Source organism: Hyaena hyaena, unplaced genomic scaffold, assembly GCF_003009895.1.
Source record: "Hyaena hyaena isolate Hyena2069 unplaced genomic scaffold, ASM300989v1 scaffold_21, whole genome shotgun sequence".
Taxonomy (NCBI): Eukaryota; Metazoa; Chordata; class Mammalia; order Carnivora; family Hyaenidae; genus Hyaena; species Hyaena hyaena.
In genome coordinates this window covers 1,615,481-1,634,951 of record NW_024080653.1, presented here as the reverse complement: position 1 = coordinate 1,634,951, position 19,471 = coordinate 1,615,481, and the positions used below count along the sequence as shown (strand labels likewise).

General features: G+C 52.0%; 1 protein-coding gene across 2 annotated transcripts in view; it reads left to right on the top strand.

The window, feature by feature from the left end:
* The first annotated feature begins 464 nt into the window (after nt 1-464).
* Nucleotides 465-19,471, top strand: part of UBE2O (ubiquitin conjugating enzyme E2 O) — a 56,740-nt gene continuing 37,733 nt past the window's right edge. The window contains exon 1 of one of the 2 annotated variants that reach the window (XM_039226237.1): nt 465-953. In XM_039226237.1, the coding sequence (XP_039082168.1) occupies nt 534-953 (420 nt within the window). In that variant the 5' untranslated portion in view covers nt 465-533. The remainder of the gene's footprint in view (nt 954-19,471) is intronic. The other variant, XM_039226236.1, reaches the window with a different exon arrangement.

The following is a 19,471-nucleotide window of genomic DNA, read 5'->3' as shown; positions in this document are numbered from 1 at the left end:
TTAGCTAGTTAATATGTACACGTTTTTTCTGTCCAACCAGATTGTAAACACCTAGAGGACAGGGACGGTATCTGGCTCTCTCCTACCCCTCCAGTGCGTAGGACCAGGGCTGGGGACGCCGAGGAGGCTCTTCAAAGGTTGCTGACCATCCTCCGCCCCACCTCGGCCACGCCCCTGTTCCTCGGTGACCACTCCACGTCCTCCTCCCGGGTCCCCCCCCCCCCCCCCCCCCCCCGGCCCCCCCCCCCCCCCCGTCCCGCTCCCATCACTCGCCCTCCCTCCGGCGCCGCCCCTCCCTCGGGAACTCTACCTTTCCCCCGCCCCCGGCAGCATCTCCAGCGTCCCCTAGCGACGAGGCAGGAGCTCCTAGCAACCGCATCTCGGTTCCCAGACGACGACGGCACGTAGGGCCACGTCAGCGCGCCGTGGCCCCGCCCCCGCGCCGGCTGGCCCCGCCTCCCGGTGCCGCGTTCACCGCCGCCGCCGCCGCTGCCGCCGCCGCCGCCGCCGCCCGAGACTCGCGCAGAGCAGTTATGGCGGATCCCGCAGCGCCCGCGCCCGCAGCTCCGGCTCCCGCCCAGGCCCCGGCCGCGGCCCAGGACGCGGCGCCGACCCCGGACGCGGCCCCCGCCCCGGCCCCGGCGCCGGCGCCCGCCCCGGACTCGGCCTCAGGGCCGTCCTCGGACTCCGGCCCCGAAGCCGGCTCGCAGCGGCTGCTGTTCTCTCACGACCTGGTGTCGGGCCGTTACCGCGGCTCGGTGCACTTCGGGCTGGTGCGCCTCATCCACGGCGAGGACTCGGACTCGGAGGGCGAGGAGGACCGCGGGAGCTCGGGCTGCTCCGAGGCGGGGGGCGCGGGCCACGAGGAGGGCCGGGCCAGCCCGCTGCGCCGCGGCTACGTGCGCGTCCAGTGGTACCCCGAGGGCGTCAAGCAGCACGTGAAGGAGACCAAGGTGCGGCGCGCGGGCCGGGGGGGCCGGGGCGCCGCGGGGACCGAGTTGCTGCTGCAGGGGCCCCAGGCCGGCGAGGGGAGGCGCGCCAGGCGCTGGCCGGCGTGGTACCACCGCAGTGGCCCGAGGTGGGAGGACGAGCCTCCGCGGAGGGGACGCTCCGGTGCAAAGTCATTGCACCAGCGCCGGGCCACCGGGCGCCGCGCCTCCCCCCCCCGAGGGGCTGCCGCGCCGCGCCTGGTGGGGTGTCGGCCTCGCGCTTCTGTACGTGGACTCGCCGCCGCGGGGGAGCCCCTGGGGCTCCGAGGCACGCTCGGCGTGGCACCAGTGCGGCGTTTCGCTGACCCCCAAGGAGCTACATACTGCATTGTGCATCCCGAAAGGAAGGCCGTGCCGGGCCCGTGCAGGGAAGGGTCGTGGGCGTTCCAAAGCGATGATAGAGGTGACCATCTCGGGTCACCAGTAAACCCAAGAAGTTCCCTAAATGACAGAAGGCGTTATCAGGGGCACAGACACCCCAACCCCTCTCTCTCTTTTGTAAACCTTGTTGCCTCATTTTAATTGCTGCGGGAACTTTGTGAGTAAAATCATTAACAATCAGAGCCGTGATATTAATAGTCCGGGGGAGTTGGGGGGGGGGGGGATATGACAGCTGCGACTGGAATTGATGACTCCCAAGTGCAGTTGGACTTCTTGAAAAAAAATACTACAGAAGCATGGATGGAGAAGAGCCACCCGTTTGGAAGCCCCAAGGGGTTCTTCCTGACTCGAGGCTGCGAAGCAAACATCAGACTCCCATATGGTGTTGGGGTGAGGCCGGTGAATATTGCAGGTTTACAAGCGAAGGGGTTTATCATCTTAAACCCCGAAACCTTGAACCAAGGTTGGCTTGGTGGCGTCTTAGGTCATGTTTTCCTGAGTGCGAGTTCCTATCAGTGATTCACACACATGCACACACCCCTGTATCTTTCACCCCTTCTTCATCTCCTCCTTTTCCTCCCCTTGAAGAAAACATTTCTAAGCAGGAATCGGGCCTGTGCTGTTGACTGGTCTGATTTCGGGAGGTGGGGGGGGGGGGCGACTGGAGAAGTTAATCTGGGTTTCTCACAAGCTGGGAGACAAAGGCCACAGGGGAATGGGGCCTCGGGCCACCCTACAGAGGGGTCTGTGGTAACAGCTCTGCCAGTGGAAGAGGCCCCTCTCCCAGGAAGAGCCTGTGCACCATTTCCTAGCGGCACAAGTGCCAGCCGTCGTTCTGCTTGCCAGTGTGCACGCACCCCCAGACCCAGAAGTCCGCACACAGGACCCTCTGGCTTCCCCCGCAGAGAAAGGAAAATCAAGGCCCTAGCTGCCCTGAGTCCGGAAGAAAATGAACAAGTTTGTGTGCCTCCCCTCCCCCCCAAAAAGTGGAAAATACTACTTTTCATAGCGGAATGCTCGTTAAACATTCCCATCGGAATGGGAAGACTTGCGCTCTTTATGCCGTGTTTCTGCGCCGTCTTACTAGCACATGGTGGCTCATGTCTTTCTGTGGGTTTTTTGTTTTTTTTATTTTTAATGTTTTTCCCTAACCGTCTTCTCCAGAGGTTTGTGACTTTCAGAAGGCAGCTCGTTTCACTGTGTCATGGCCTCCTGCCCCGGGACTCAGGCTGGCAGGCCAAGCTCACGACCGCGAACTGCCATGTTTATCAGTAGTTGTTCCTGTTCATCTTGACTTTGGTGGTTAACTTTGTTTACAGTTACATTCTGCCAGCCTCCTTCCACCATGTGTAATTATATACAAAGTTTGACCTAAAGCACCTAGTTAGGAATGGAAGAGAAAATAACTTTATTTTGGATACATTTTGAAGCTGGCCTCTTGTGATTTGCTTTGAATTTGTTGAAACCCATTGTGGCTCCAGTGGTGGTGTTTTCCTCGCCACCATGGTGTCTGTAGCTTTTGAGCTTAGGGGCATAGGAACCTTAGAAGTGGTGGCACGTAGGTGCCCATTTGTGGATGGCAAGACCCAGTTCTTATAGGACTTTGAGATGGGTTTGTTGGGGGGGGGGGAATTGTACACCTGATGAGCAGCTCCAGGTTACCAGAAACCCTAGGCCCAGATGACGCTGACTAGGGTGGTAGGTTGGGTCCTGGGACCTTGCACTTTAGGAAGTGGTTTAGGAAGATTTTTTCCCCGCTTCTCACTTCTCCTTGTATATCCATGGAGGGGACAATGTGCTGTACAGGAAAGACCATCAGACCAAGGCTGAGTGTCGATTCCGATTCCTACTCCCTCGCTAATTTGGTTATGAGATTTGAGAACCCACTTACTGACAGAGTAATGTGGCGACGGTATCGAGAAACGTATTTCTTTTTAAAGCTGCCACCTCTTGGCATTTTTTAAAATAGTACCCCTGTAGTGTGGAGTGTTTAGTAGGCTGTGGGGTGTTTTTCTGGTTTTCAGGTGAATTTGTTGGGCAGCGAGTAAAGGCTTAATATTAGTCTCTTAACTTAAGTTTGAAACGAACAAATTCGTGGAGAGAGATGAAGAGACTGGCCCGCACGTTCTACGCCCTCCTGGCCCTTTCAGCAAAAATTTTCAATGGAAATCAAATAAGTAGCTCTTCGTCGAAACTGCAGAATTTATGGGCCAGTTCCTGAGGCTTCCAGCAGCCAAAGTTTAGGACCTCAAAGAAACACGAAGTATGTGCTCCTTTCTTTCCTCAATCTTCTGAGAACCCTTCCGCATGGTAGCTGACTTATCCCCTTGACGCTGTTCCTGTGTGGCCACCGATCTCCTGTGTGACTTGGCCCCTTCCCCATCAGCGACCATCCTTGAGTAAACTTTTGGAATAAAGCCAAATGCTGACAGTCTCTCTGCCTTCTTGAGCACCGGCTTGGCCTGGCGGGCCTTTGTGGTCTCCAGCTGTCACGGGTGGGCACAGTGGCCTCTGTAAGGAAGGGAACAGACTGCGGTCTGTCAGTCCAAGTTTGGGGGAGCTTCCTGTTTATGCTTTGGCTTTCCATCTCTTGTGCGCAGTCTTTTGCTTTGAGTTGCCACAACATTCAGAGTCGCTCCTGGTTTGAGATTTAAGGTCTCCAAATGAAGCGGTCTCTATGATCACGCTGCTTTTCAAAGGCTGTGTGTGTGTGTGTGGCATCCCTCATGACCGGTCCCTCAGTAATTGGCTTTTTGGTTTATTTTTGGCTTCTCCTCAGGCCAGCATTTCCATTGGGCAAGCTATTTAGGTGTAGCATCATGGTATGTGAAGCTGGTGCTGCCTCACTGGTCCTAGTGCCGGACCCATTAAAAGTAATTGCTTTTAGTGATGTAACAGGAAGAAGTTATGTAAGGTGAGCCGAGATGCGGGACCGAGTGCGTCTCATTGCACTTTGTTCACATAGGATCACCGCACTTGTAGACCTGCACGGCTGCTCTGTGATTTTGTCCTTTGTCCTTTGGTTTCCCCTCCACTGACTTCTGGGACTTGGTGCCGTGGTGGTGCCTCTGACTTGCCACCTCGCTCAAGGGTACTTTCACCGGATAAAGGGTGTGTGTGTGTGTGTGTGTGTGTGTGTCCTGTGTTTGGAAGTCAAAACCCTTGGGTGCTCTTCCCGGCTGGCACCTACTCTGAATGACCTTGGCCTAGTCACTGCCTCATTTTCTCTCTGCAGTAAAACACAAGATCTGTCTTCCTAGCCCCTGAAATGGGCCCTAGCCTGAACCAGAAGTGTAGCTGGGTGGTGTGGCCACTTGGCTGTGAGCAGACACCATCCTGATGTCCGTCGGACAGAGCCAGCCCCCCCACCCCTGTCCCTTCAGGAGATCGATCACTTCCGTCCATCACACGGGGGTGCTGCACCCGGGAGGCACCTTGGGGGGCAAAACGTGCGCCAGACAGGTTTGTTTCAGCGGTGTCGGTGCTCTTGACCTGGCGAATTATAGATAGGACTTCTTTTTAAGACTCTTCTATAAATACTCATGAACTTCACTGCTCTGTTACTTTATGCACATTTAAAGTAACACCTGCCAGGGGCGCCCAGGTGGCTCGGTGGGTTGAGCGTCTGACTCTTGATTTCGGCTCAGGTCATGATCCCAGGCTCATGGGATCAAGCCCTATGTCAGGCTCTGCGCTGAGCATGGAGCTTGCTTAAGATTATCTCTCTCTCTTCTCTCTCCCCCTCTCTCTTTCTTTCCCCCATCTCTCTCTCCTCCCTCCCCGTCTTTCTCTCCCCCTCCCTCCCTCCTTCTGTCTCTCCCCACTCTCTCCAAAATAAATAAATAAAAAAATAAAGTCACACCTGCCAAAAGCCACTAGCCTTCAGGAGAGGGATGGAATGAATATATGTGTGTGCGTATTTTCCAGAATTTGGAGGACATCTTTTGAAATTTCCAAAAGAATGAATTACAAGGATGGGAGAATATTGCTTTATATTTTAAAATAATTATATGGCCAAGCATTGTGTAGTGTTACTATGTGCCAGGCACTCTGAGTGCTTTCTGCGTGTTACTCAGTGCTCCCAACAACCCTGTGAATTAGGTACTGTTATTATCTGCACATTTCGGAGGAGGAAACCGAGGGGCAGAGAGGTTAAGTAACTTGTCCAATGTCACACTGCTAATAAGTGGAGGAGCCTGAATACAAATTGAAGTCAATGTAGTTCTCACCTGAGAATGTTTAAATTCAGCATTCGTGGATCGTTACTGTATCAAGTGCCCTGGTTAAACATGAGTCACAGACCCTGCGGTTGGTATTAATCATCCAGTCATGAAACACGTGAAAGCCTTAGTGGAGAGGAGGTAACCCCAGGTAAGGAGAGAGGAAGGCGCAGGCTGTTGGGATGGGTGGCAGGTGTGCCAGAGGAGAGGAGGAGACAGAGCCCCTGTCCCAGGGGACAGGATGGGAGGGGCGCCAGGTTCGCACTTGTGACTGTGCTTCTGCTCTGCATTTTTCGTTCCCTCGCCCCGCCGTCATTCTCAAAGTAATTGTCAAAACACACATTTTATTTCCGGAGAACCTGTGAGTGCCCCTAGATGCTGAATGGAAGCAGGCTGTGTGTGATCCATTCCAACACGGGTGTGCCCCCTGCACCCGAAGTCCGGGGAACGGGCGTTCTGTGTTGTCTTAGCAGGCGATGGTCAGCGTGAGGAAACGCAGCCTGACCTCCTGCCCCCAAAGACCTGTCCCCTCTCTGCTGTTGTCACCGTCCCGCTGGGAATGCTGAGTCATGAGACAGACAAGGAGAGACTCCTTGGAGAGAGGCTGCGTTCCTTCTCCTTCGGTTGCCCCGAACCTGACTCTGCTCTTGGCCTTCCTTTTGATTTAGGACATGAAAGGTCCTGTTGCGCCCTCCGCATCCCCACTTCACTGTTATCCCTGCCTTTCTGTTCTTCCGTTTTCCTGTTCCATCAAGAGAAATCTTGCTCTCTTTTTTACTGTTGTACCCAGGGGCCTCATGGAATCCAGTGGGGCCGCTGTGGGGCCAGTACTTTACAAAAGGGATGCGGTTGTCGTGCGTAACGTGAATCAGCATTCCCCACAGCGCTGGGCCCCTGCTCAGCGTCAGCTGCCCCTGGGAGTCCCCTCACCGTTTGGATTTAGGGTGATCTCTTTTAAAGAGCCATTCTGTACTTTTTTTTTTTTTTTTTTTAACTGGGAGGATGTGATCTGCCCTCCTGTTCCGACTGATAGAAGCTTTCGGAGTTTCCCTGCCCAGAGCTTAGCCTGCTTCTGGGTGGGGGTGGGAGGGTGCTAATTTAAATGGATAATCGAAAGAGGGAAACGTGCTTTTTCACCTACAAGCTGCTCTCGCTTACACTTACTGGGATTTGCGTTTGTTAACTGTAGCTCCTCCTGAGCTCCACCTGCCCAGGGGCTGGGGGCCAAGCCTGAGAAGGTCGTGCTTTCAAGGCTGTTGCGTGCCCAGCACTTGCAGCTCTAGTGAGCGGGGCGCGCGCATTCCGGGTTGCTCCTGTTGCTGACATTTCTGGTGGCCTCAGGGGGCCGCCATTAGGAACCACCTGACCCACGCATGGTCACAGACAGGGAAGAGCAGAATGCTTACTGGAAATTTTTGTAGTTCAGGATCAGATTGAGTCATGTTAATGGGTAGTCCTCTGAATTGTGTCTACTCCGAGGTTATTGGCCGTCATTTGGCTGCACTCTGAGGTTGAGGAGTCCACGTCCTTCAACCCAGGGCCGACCGTGTTGAATGGATCTTTTGGTCAGTTTTGCACACAAATCTGCTGTGTTCTTCTGAAGCAAGATTGTGAAAAGCAAGTTTTTGACTTAAACATTGAGGCATATGATACACTGTTCAGAAGTATTCAGCTAGGCGATATGTACTGGAATGAAGTCTTTGGGGGTTAAATCTGGTTGACTGGTGGAGGGATTTGCATATTTTGAGATTGATACATGTAACAATGTATCAGTGTATTTGAGATGATACATGTAGCTAGGTCAAAGGAATAAGACACCAGATTACTTTGGGTTTAAATCAGTAGCATAGGGGTGCCCAGCTGGCCCAGTTAGGAGAGCATGCAACTCTTTTTTTGTTTTTAATTAAAAAAAAAAGTTTATATTTATTTTAGAGAGAGAGCGCACACATGAGCAGGGGAGGGGCAGAGAGAGAGAGGGAAGCAGTCACCAGGCTCCTAGCTGTCAGCACGGAGTCTGACGCGGGGCTCAAACCCACAAACCGCAAGCTCCTGACCTGAGCTGAAGTTGGACGCTCAACTGACTGAGCCACCCAGGTGCCCCGAGCATGCAGTCTTGATCTTGGAGTGTTACGTTCGAGGCCCAGATGGGTGTAGTGATTTGAAAAAAAATAATAATAAAATAAATAAAATAAAAATTAAAAATATCAAAATAATCTAGCTATATCCCGTGAAGATTCATTCTAGCTATGATAATTTAAAACTTTTTAAATTAAAATCACCTGAAAAAAAAAAGGAAAATGTATTCAGTTCTATCCAATAATGAAATGAAAACCCCCAGCAAGCAGGAGAGATTTTCTACAGTCTTAAAAAAAGTGTTCTGGGACGCCTGGGTGGCTCAGTCAGTTAAGCTGCCGACTTAGGCTCAGGTCATGATCTCGCAGTTCGTGAGTTCAAGTCCTGCCTTGGGCCCTGTGCTGATATGACAGCTCAGAGCCCCGAGCCTGCTTCCGATTCTGTGCCTCCCTCGCTCTCTGCCCCTCCCCCGCTCACACTCTTGTCTCTGCCTCTCTCAAAAATAAATAAACATTAAAAAAAAAAAAAGTTTTTATTTTCATCCCGCAAGAGACAGCTGATCTTTGACACTCAGCAGCTCTGATGAGGTGCTTCACCTTGTTTTCATTTCGGTCTTTTGTTTGTGGGAGACGCTGCTGTGACGATGGTCGCTGACGCTGTTGTGACAGGCGTGTCCACGGGACTACTTGCTAGCCCCTTACGTGCAGGTGGGAAGGGACACACACACAGCTGTGTCCTGTGTGGCTTCCAGGACGATCAGGAACAGACTCTGTGCTGAAAGCATCCCCTTATTTGTCTGCTCTGACTGGTTAATTACTTCAGGAAGTTTGAGGGCCCTGAAGGTTGATGATAGCATCTTCAAGCCAAAGAAGGAAGGGCTGCTCTCCCTACCTCCAGTATGCTGCCGGGGGCGTCTGCCTCCATTTCCTCACCGCCTGTGAACCCCTTAGCCTTTCTCTGGCCTCGCTCAGCGCTGGATGTGAATGGCGCTTCTGAAGGTCACAGAGGACTAGCGGATTCCTGGTCACTGTATTTAATGACTTCTCCCTAGTTCTTGTCTTCCCGGTCCATCAGCCTTGTTGACCGTGGTCAGTCCTGCCCCCTTACTGGAAACTTAACTTTCATTGGGTTCCAGATACGCAATTGTACTGAATTTTCCCACCCCCTCCCCCTTTTTTTTTTTAAGGTTTATGTATTTCTTTTGAGAAAGAGAGGGAGAGAGAATCCCAAGAAGGTTCCACGCTGTCAACGGAGACCGACGTGGGCCTCGATCTCCCGAACTGTGAGATCATGACTTGAGCCGAGGTCGAGAGTTTGATGCTTGACTACGGAGCCTCCCAGGCACTCCTTCTCTTTAGCTTTTTGTCTTTTTCCTCTGATCTCTGTGAGACTTCTCCACATCCTGTGTTCTCACTCCCCTCACCACCTTCCTGCCCTCAGTGCTCATTTTCACTCCTGTGGCTGCAGCTGGCTCTTGCCCTCGGACAGCTTCCACACCTGCCGCACGGTCCCTGCCGTGGACCTGACAGCCCCCTCCCGTCATCTACAACTTCAGACTTTGTGGGTGTAAAGTTACATGAGTGTAACTGCCCTTCCCACCCCCGGGTCCAACTTCTGATCGTGAAAAACCTTCAGACATACAGAGAAGTTGAAAGACTAGGCCACTGAATACTAATTACCAGTGATCTCGAGTTAGTGGTTAATACTCTGTCCTCTGTGCTTCACCTGTACATGTAGATCTATGTCCTGAGCCACTTGCTAAGTCAGAAGCAGACGTGACGGCAGACACCTCTGAATACTTAAGCTGGCATCTTCTAAGGATCAGAACATTTGGGGTCATTTGAAATTTACCTTCTTGGGCACCCGTTCTAATTGAAGTGTGTGACTCAGTGGTATTAGATGCGTTTGTGACGTGCAGGCACCACTGTCATCTGTCCCCAGACCTCTCTTCATTCTGTGAAACTGAAACTTGATGCCCACTGAACAGTAAGCCCCTGTTTCTCCCCACGCCCCCTCTGGCTCCCTCCGTTCTACTTTCACACGTGAAATATCATTTCACTTAGAATAATATCCTTAAGGTTCACCTTTCCTATAGCATCTGTCAGGGTGTCGTTCGTTCTAAAGGCTGAATGAGAGGCCATTGTATGTATCACAGCTTTCGGCCCAGCTCTTCATCTGTCGGTGGGCACCTGGGCTGCTCTCCTGTGTTAGCCGTCCTGAATAACGCAGCTCATGAACATGAACGTGGTGTGCACATACCTCTTTGAGATCCCACTTTCAGCTCTTTTGGGTGTATCCCCAGAGGTGGAATTGCTGGGTCATGTGGTAGTTTTATTTTGACTCTTTAAAAAAAATTTTTTTTAATGTTTTATTTATTTTTGAGAGAGAGAGACAATGTGAGCAGGGGAGGGTCAGAGAGAGGGAGTCCCAGAATCTGAAGACAGGCTTCAGGCTCTGAGCTAGCTGTCAGCACAGAGCCCGACGCGGGGCTCGAACCCACGAACCCTGAGATGACGACCTGAGCTGAAGTCGGACGCTTAACCGACTGAGCCACCCAGGCACCCCTGATTTTTACTCTTTTCAAGAACTGCCCTACTGTGCTCCACAGTAGCTCCATCATCTCACGTTCCCACCAGCCGTGCACGGGGATCCCGGTTTCTCTACACTCTGGCCAGTGTTTATTTGCACGCGTGCTCTCTCTCTCTCTCTCTCTCCCCTTCATAGTAGCCATCATAATGGGTGTGAGGGAGTATCTCACTGTAGTTTTGATTTGCGTTTCCCTAATGATAGGTGATGTTGGGCACCCCTTCACATGCTTCCAGTCCCTTAAATACCTTCCGGAGACGTGTTTATTCAAATCCTTTGCCCATTTTTGAATGGGGTTGTTTGGGGGGTTTCTGTTGTCGATTTGTAGGAGTTCTGTATGTACTCCAGAGATTAACCCCTTGTCAGATACATGATTTGCGAATACTTTTTCCCATTCTGTGGGCTGCCTTTTTTATTCGGCTGATACTGTCTTTTAACACATGATGATATCCTTTAATTTTCATGAATCCAGTTTGTCTGTTCTTTTGTTGCCTGTGCCTTTGGCGTCAGCCTCCCATTCTAATCTGTCATCAGATCTTTGTTCGAAATGCTCTTGCCTCCTCTGCATTTCCTTTCCGCGGCAGCGCGGGCTCACTCTCTGACTGTGCCGGGCCTGGACTGAGGGCGCCTGCTCTCCCGGCCTCCAGACCTCCCGAACGCGCGCTTGGGTTGCATCAGGACCCGGCCTCCGACACGCCTTAGCTCGTCGCCCAAGGCTCCTTGCCTGCATTTCGGGCTTCCTCTCCTGCCCCTTCAGTAGACTGCATCTCCTCTGTCTCCCCGGTTCACTCATGCTGTTCTCTTCCTCCGATGCCCCATGGCACTTAACGTGACACACTCTCCCCGGATTGGAAGCTTCTTGAGACACAAAGACTGTGACTCCTTATATGCTGTGAACGCTTCTATTTTGAATGGCTCACATCTAGTTCCGTGGGAGGCATTTGTTTGAGTTAATGACCAGGTCCTTCCCGTTCACCTATGAAGAGTATTCTTAGCTTTTTTCCAGACGCTTCGTGATCTGTGCTGGAGCTCTGTGGGCACCTCGCCAGCTGACACTGCCCCTTAGGGGACTAGGTCGGTTGACCATGTAATTTATCATCCCAGCTGGGCTCTTTCGAGAGCACTACGAGTCACTGCTCCAGGACAGACGTGTGGGAATCCCAGCACTAGGAAGAGCAGATTAGTCAAAATACCCCATGTTGTAGTCGACTGCTTCAGCGAGATGGAGCTGCTCTCAGCTTGGCTGAAATGCAGCTGGGTCTGGAATTACCTAGCGGGAACCGAGGCACTCTCCTGGCCACAGGCTCCCCAGGAGCGTGGCCCGGGGTGAGAACTAAGAGGCTGTGTCTCATGAAGCCACTGAGAAGTCTCCCTGTTGGTGCCATTCTGGGTTTCCTTCAGGTCCTCGTTGCAGGCTCTGAACGATCTGGAAAAGCACCAGTTTAACAGTGAGAAGCTGCCCAAGTTCTAGCGCCCATAGTAACTTCGGGACTTTGGTGGAAGCCCCCACCGTCTCTGAGCCTCAGTTTCTCAGCTTATAAAATGGGGATAATGCCCATCTCAGGGCTGTCGGGAGGAGCAGCTGTACCAACCCAGCCGAAGAAAACACTTGCCAGACCTCCGCTTGCGTGTGAGGTCGTGAGCGGAGAGCAGCCCAGCGGCCCTCACCGTAGGGGGTGGCTTTGAGTCCTCGGCGGCAGCCCTGTGTGTCCGGAAACAGGCCGAGGCCGCAGCGGTGCGTGCCCCGGGAACGCGGCTGGAGCTCTGCGCTCTGCCTGCCCCGGCGCTCCGGGCGGCCTGGGGTGCGCAGCCTGGTGGCCTGCCTTTGCCGGGCCCGCAACTCTGACGGAGCCAGGCACCGTCTATTCACACGGCTCACCAGCGGTGCTGGGAGGGTGGGGGGAGCATGGATCCGTGGAAGCCAGAGCAGCACTTCTGGAAAGCTCACGTGTGTGGCCTCTCCTGGGGCTCCTGTTAACGCAGTCTCCTGCAAAGGCCGGGGTGTGCCCCTCAGTCCGCACATCTCACCCGCTCTTGGGGATGCTGATTCTGCTGGTTGGGACTGTCCTTGGAAATTGAACTGATAGTGTAGGTCCTTCAAAAACCCTGTTGATGTCTGTAGGTTCAGGTGTGTCCCCCGTCCTCCCCCGCCCCGCCCCCGAATTGTATGCGTATAACTGGTTTGAGTCTTTGTCTCCCCTCTGCCTTAGTCTTTTGGTAGCAGTGGTAATGCCAGAAATTATCAAAAAGGGGGGGCAACAGCAGGATGGAAGAGACATTACGTGCCTCTAATAGCCAGGCAGTGCTTTCAGATCCCCGGGTGCCTGTTAGAAACACCTGCTTCTCCCTCCCCCTCCCCCCATTGCCTACTGACCGATATGAATACATAGTTGCTGCTGAGGGTTTCCTTTGATTTCATTTCTTCTTGGGCTGAAAATAGGATAGTTGTTATGAGAAGAGTGCAGCCAGTCCAAGAGGAAAATGGTTGAACCTTGCTATTGTTATTATTATTTTTTTATCCACCCCATATCGGGATTCCTGCTGTGTGCCCGGCCGTGTAATGCATGCTCTGCACGTATCATCTTACTCCTTCCCTGAAGTGGCCAGTGTCCCCATTTTAGAGAGGGCGAGCCTAACACCTAGAGAATAGCTGTAACTCGCCCAGAGCCACCCAGCTAGTGAGGGGCGGGGCCCGGGTGTCTGTGCTGCCAGAGCGCACGTGCTTTGGGCCGCTGGGTGCTGTGGGAGCACGGAGTGGGGCATCTCACTCCGGCCCTGCACTCTGATCGGGGACCAGCATTCTTTCGGTAAAGGGCCAGATAGTAAATATTTTAGGCTTAGCAGGCTACACCGTCTCCTTCACGACTGGTCAGCTTTGCCATCACAGCGTGACACATTCAGAGACAATAAGGGAGCGAGCGGGCATGGCCGTGTTCCAATAAATCTTACTGCAAACGGACAGCAGGCCGGATTTGGCCTAGAGACCGTAGTTTGCCGATCTTGGCTCTAGAAGAGTCCTGACCGATGGAACTATAACGTGAGCCGCATCGGTAATTTTACACTCGACAGAGGAAATAGAGGGGTGCCTGGGTGGCTCCGTTGGTTAAGCATCCAACTCTTGATCTTAGCTCAGGTTGTGATCTCAGGGTCCTGAGCTTAAGCCCCACATTGGGCTCCATGCTGGGCATGAAGCCTACTTAAAAAAAAAAAAAAGAAAGAAAAAAGAAAAAGTATATAGAAACAGGTGAGATTACATTGAATCAATTTTACTTGACCCGTTATACGCAAGATACCCTATTGATACGGAATCAGTTTAAAAATCCTTAATGAACTGTTTTACATTCTTCTTTCTGTAGTGGCTCACGCATTGGCTCGTGCCGCTTCAGAAACCGTCTGATGGGAGAGAAACCCCCCACCCCCCGCCAGTTTCTTGCTCAGCTTTATTTTCTTCAGAGCATCTAGCATTATTTGAGATTTTACTGCTTCATTTCTTTGTCTACTGTCTCCCCGACCAGAAGGGAAGAGGACAGAAGTGGACTGTTCTCTGCCGCCTGTGCCTGAACAGATACTGGCCCAGAGCTGGTGCCCGGTGGTCCTTGGTTAATGGGCGCAGGGGCTGCACACAGGTAGAGAGCGCCGGGTCCAGTCTGGACGGAAGGGGGGCGGAGACCAGGGGCAGAGCGTTAGGAAGGCCTTCTTGCAGGCAGCTTTTGAGCTAGGCCTTGAAAGGTGAGGAGAATTTGGAGCAGGGGTGGGAGGGAGCGAATCCTGAGCGGGAAGATCAGCGTTGAAGGAAGACAGATGTAGGATGAGTTCGCACAACATTTGGGAGAACTCGCCCTTCACACTTAAAAATTATTGAAGATCCCGGTGAGCTTTTGTTTCTGTGGGTTGTATCAATATTTACATGTGCGAGATGAAAACAAAACTTGAAACCCAAGAACACCCAAGCACTCATTCCAGCCACCCGAGCAGTGACAACATTGCATCGCGTAGCCTCTGGCAAGGTCCGCAGGGGACCTGGGAGAGGGCGTGGGGACCAAAGACAGATGCCACCTTGCTGGGACCGTGGAAAGCTTTTGACTTTGGGCCTCCTGAAGGGGTCTCTGGACTGCATGTGCCCAGGAGTGCTGAGCTGGGGAGGGCGGAAGGAGGGTGAGGGAGAGCACCGGGTAGCCAGGCTGGTTCTGGTCACTGGTGGTGGTGACAGCATTTCTCCTGCCCTGTTGTGCCCTCGTTGTGTTGTGAACACTTCACGTGTGCGCGGGGCGGGGGGGGGTGGGGTGGTGGCTTTAGGCCCCTCTGGGAGAGCCCCGTGGAGAAGGTGTTCCTATTTTATGTGTAGTGAAGAGCTGAGTGAAACCCAGGCCGTTGCCCCCACAGCCACAAGGTGTGCTGCCCCCTAGGGACCGCGCAGCGCCCCGGCTCTCGGGGGTGAAGGTCTTTGCGGTGAGTAATCTGGCAGCGGTTCCTGAGATGGGGCCGGTGGGCGATCTGGAAGGCCTGGGGACCAGTTAGGAGGCTTTTGCAGCGCGGGCAAGTTCTAGCTTTTGTGCATTTGATTTGCGTGGCATTTCTCTCTCTCGCACGGCACAGAGTGTTGAAAGTGCTGATTTTCATACAAAATGGCCCCTACGTGTGAACCAACAGCTTCACCCAGTATTCAGTGAACAAAGCAGCCGTCTGTCCCGGTGCCAGAAAGGGAGTTGGCATCTTGGAGGACTTTGCCAGAGCTTTAAGGGGCTTTTAAAGGATGATTTTGATGATGGTTCGGTTTGACCTTGGGACCTGACTCCCAAGTACAGTTAGGACTGTTGAATCAGAGAGCAGTAAGGGCACTCTGAGATAGAGCAGTGGGGATAAAGAGGTAGAGGGGGCTTGAGGAAGGCTGCTTTTTCTTTCTTTCTTTTTAAGTTTATTTATTTATTTTGAGAGAGTGTGAGCATGAGTGAGCAGGGAGGGGCAGAGAGAGAGAGAGAGGATCCCAAGTAGGATCTGTGGACCCCAACTCAGGGCTTGAACCTGTGAACCATGAAATCATGACTTGAGCTGAAATCAAGAGTCAGATGCTTAACCGACTGAGCCACCCAGGCGCCCCCGGGGGAAGATTTCTCAGGTGGTGGCAGGCACAAGCCATTAAGGGCATTTGGGGAGCAGCAGGGAAAGCAGGTGTAACACAGAGGGGCTGGAGCAGTGGGTGTCCAGGTGGCCAGGATCTCAGATGATCAGGAGGGAGTTGGGGACCCATTATGTTTGTTTCCCTCCCTCCCTCCCTCCCTCCCTCCCTTCCTTCCTTCCTTCCTTCCTTCCTTCCTTCCTTCCTTCCTTCCGGTTATCCTCTTTTTTTTTTTTTTTTTTTAAATGTTTTATTTATTTCTAGGGGAGAGAGAGAGAGAGAGAGAGACAGCGTGAGCAGGGGAGGGTCAGAGAGAGAGGGTGTCACAGACTGAAACAGGCTCCAGGCTCTGAGCTGGCAGTCAGCACAGAGCCCGACGCGGGGCTCGAACCCACGAACCGCGAGATCATGACCTAAGCGAAAGTCGGACGCTTAACCGACTAAGCCACCCAGGCGCCCCGGTTATCCTCTTTTTTTAAGTTTATTTATTTCTCTTGAGAGAGACAAGACAGTGCAAGTAGGGGATGGGCAGAGAGAGGGGAAGAGAGAGAATCCTGAGCAGGCTCCTCGCTGCCAGCACAGAGCCCAACATGGGGCTTGAACCCATGAAGCTGCAAGATCGTGACCTGAGCTGAAACCAGGAGTCTGACGCTTCACTGTCTGAGCCACCCAGGCGCTCCTGTTTGCTTTTTACCGTGGTCGACTATGCATAATAAAGTGTGCCGCCGTCACCACCAGCCATCTCCCCAGACTGAGACCCTGCCCCATTAAACAGTAACCTGTTCACTGTAGATGTGTGGTCTCCTGACCTGACCTCCAAGGAGTGGTGCGGGGGAGCTCGGCAGAGTCTCAGGCTCCCGGGGCGCACACCTGCGTGACAGCCCTGCGGTGAATAATAGCGGGGACAGAGAGGCGCAAGGGAGGTTGAGTGCTGGAGGCCCGATGTCGTAGCTGCTTGGAATCATCCATGTGAAGAGGTACTTACCTTGGAAATGTGTATTTAGTCCCCCGTCTTTAGTTTATTCTTATTCTTGTCCTATCTCATGCCTCCGTAATTGCATTTTTAAAATAAACGCTTTTGGGGCACCTGGGTGGCTCAGTCGGTTGGGTGTCCGACTTCGGCTCAGGTCATGATCTTCCGGTTCGTGGGTTTGAGCCCCGCGTCAGTCTCTGTGCTGACAGCTCAGAGCCTGGAACCTGTCTTCAGATTCTGTATCTCTCTCTCTTTCTGACCCTCTCCTGCTCACGCTGTCTCTCTCTCTCTCTCTCTCTCTCAAGTAAATAAAATAAACACCTTTTAGATTTATAGAAAATTTGCAAAGATCCTAGTATATCCTTTACCAGCTCCTTCTAATGTTAACATCTTATGTACCACAGTATATTTGTCAAAAGTAAGAAATTAACATTGGTTTTACATTATGAACTAGACTGTACACTTTTATTTGGATTAAAATTTCTACCAAAGTCCTTTTTGTCTTTCAGGATCCAGTTCACCAGAGTACATTACATTTTGCATAGTTGCTTTTTTGCTTTTTTTTTTTTTCCCCTTAAGAGAGAGAGCAATGAGTAGGGGAGAGGGGAGGGGGGAAAGAGAATCTCAAGAAGCAGGCTCGCTGCTCAGCACGGAGCCTGACTCGGGGCTCCATCCCATGCTCCCGGGATCATGACCTGAGTCAAAACCCAAGAGTTGGATGCTCAACTGACTGAGCCACCCAGGCACCCCTGCGTAATTGCCTTTTGAATGTTGGAAAAAACCCTTGTAATTGATCTTTCTCTTATCTAATCTTCAGTTCATCCTCTGCCCTAAGAGTTATATTTCTGAAGAATTTCATTAACAGCTTTTGATGCCAGAAAATAGGGGTCAAGCACGCTGCCTTTGAAAATGAGGCAGTCTGGGGCGCCTGGGTGGCTCAGTCAGTTAAGCGTCCGACTTTGGCTCAGGTCATGATCTCACAGTTCGTGGGTTCGAGCCCCGCGTTGGGCTCTGTGCTGACCGCTCAGAGCCTGGAGCCTGTTTCAGATTCTGTATCTCCCTCTCTCTCTGACCCTCCTCTGCTCACGCTGTCTCTCTCTCTCAGAAATAAATAAAAAACATTAAAAAAAAAAAAAAGAAAGAAAATGAGGCAGTCTGGAAGTGACCTGTAACTATGAGTACCACTCAGAGTAGAGGGTGGCGACCAGACAGGTGAGCGCCGAGTGAGGAAGTCAGGGAAGTAGGGAGAGTCCACAAGCTTAGGGGCCCAGTCAGTCTCTGGTGCTCCAGCTCTGAAGAAAAATTGGTAGGATTATTCTCTGTGTCTGAGATTTGTAGTTGTTTTTTCTGGATTGCACGTTATCATGTCTGTTGCTGTGCAGGTGACCCTTCCCTGACAACCTGCGCAGATGCTCAGGAAGCTGCTGGGGAGCTACTTGACACTTTGTTTCACTTTGATGTAACACTGATTCTCATGGGCTCAAACTTAAAGAACCATTCTTGGATTACATTTTATTTTATTATTTTTTTATTTTTATTTTAAACATTTTTTAATGTTTTATTTATTTCTAGGAGAGAGAGAGACAGTACGAGCAGGGGAGGGTCAGAGAGAGAGAGGGAGACCCAGAATCTGAAGCAGGCTCCAGGCTCCGAGTCGGCAGTCAGCACAGAGCCCGACGCGGGGCTCGAACCCACGAACCGCGAGATCATGACCTAAATGAAAGTCGGACACTTAACCGACTAAGCCACCCAGGCGCCCCTACATTTTATTTTTTAAGTTTATTTTTACTTGAGAGAGAGAGAGCAAGCAGGGGAGGGGCAGAGAGAGGGAGACAGAATCCTATTCAGATTCCAAGCTATCAGCCCAGAGCCCAATGTGGGGCTCAAACTTGTAAATGGTGAGATCATGACCTGAGCCGAAATCACAAGAGTCGGATGCTCAAACTGACTGAGCCACCCAAGCACCCCTTGGATTGCATTTTTTAAAATTTATTTTTTAAAAATTTACATCCGAGTTAGTTAGCATATAGTACAATAGTGATTTCAGGAGTAGAATGCAGCGATTGATCACTTAACATATAACGCCCAGTGTTCCTCCCAGCAAGTGTCCTCCTTAATGCCCCTTGCCCATTTAGCCCAACCCCCCACCCCCAACCCCTCCGGTTTGTTCTCCATATTTAAGAGTCTCTGATGTTTTGTCCCACTGGATTGCACTTTAAGAACCAAGAGCACCAATAACAAAAACTCACCCGCTTCAGGGTCTTAACCTTCTGTCAACCAACAGTGTGTGTCAGGTTCCGGCAGCGCTTCTGCCTTTGCTGCCTGGCCGTCCCTCCCTCTACCTGGCGAAGCCGCCCTGCTGGCCTCTCACGGGGACCTGCTCAGCCCTAGGGTCATTTCCACTGTTGATCAGCACATCCGGGGTACTCTTACTGTGCCCCGGGGCCTCTGTAGCCCGTTGGCTTCCCTGACGGCACTTCCACTGCCTGCGCTCCCTGCAGGTATAACGTTTGTGAAGCACACATGGGCTAAGCCTGTTAGGCCAAGTGCGACTCCCCTTTTTCTGGACTGTGGCTTTGGTTCTGTCTGCGGTGTTCATAAGTTAGATGTTTGTAGGTGGGGGTGTTTCTGTGTCATAGCATTTTCTTCCCCTTTGAAAACACATTTTTGGTAGTATGCTTTTCTTTCGTTCGTTCGTTCTTTCTTATGTTTTTATTTATTTTTGAGAGAGAGAGAGAGAGAGAGAGAGAGAGAGAGAGACAGCGACAGCGTGAGCAGGGGAGGGTCAGAGAGAGGGAGACACAGAATCCCGAGACAGGCTCCCGGCTCTGAGCCGTCAGCACAGAGCCCGATACAGGGCTTGAACCCACAAACCGTGAGATTATGACCTGAGCTGAAGTCGGATGCTTAACCGACTGAGCCCCCCAGGTGCCCCGGTAGCGTGCTTCTTAATGAACGCCCATGATTCCATCAGGTGGACGAACCTAAGCTTCTTGAACTCATGTCCACTTTCAACCAGCTAAACTGTTCCCAGATTTTCACAGTTTGCAGCAATGTAATTGATGTCTTATACTTGATGCTTTTTTTTTTTTTTTTTAATATCTTTGTCTACATCTTTCAGTTTCTCAGGATA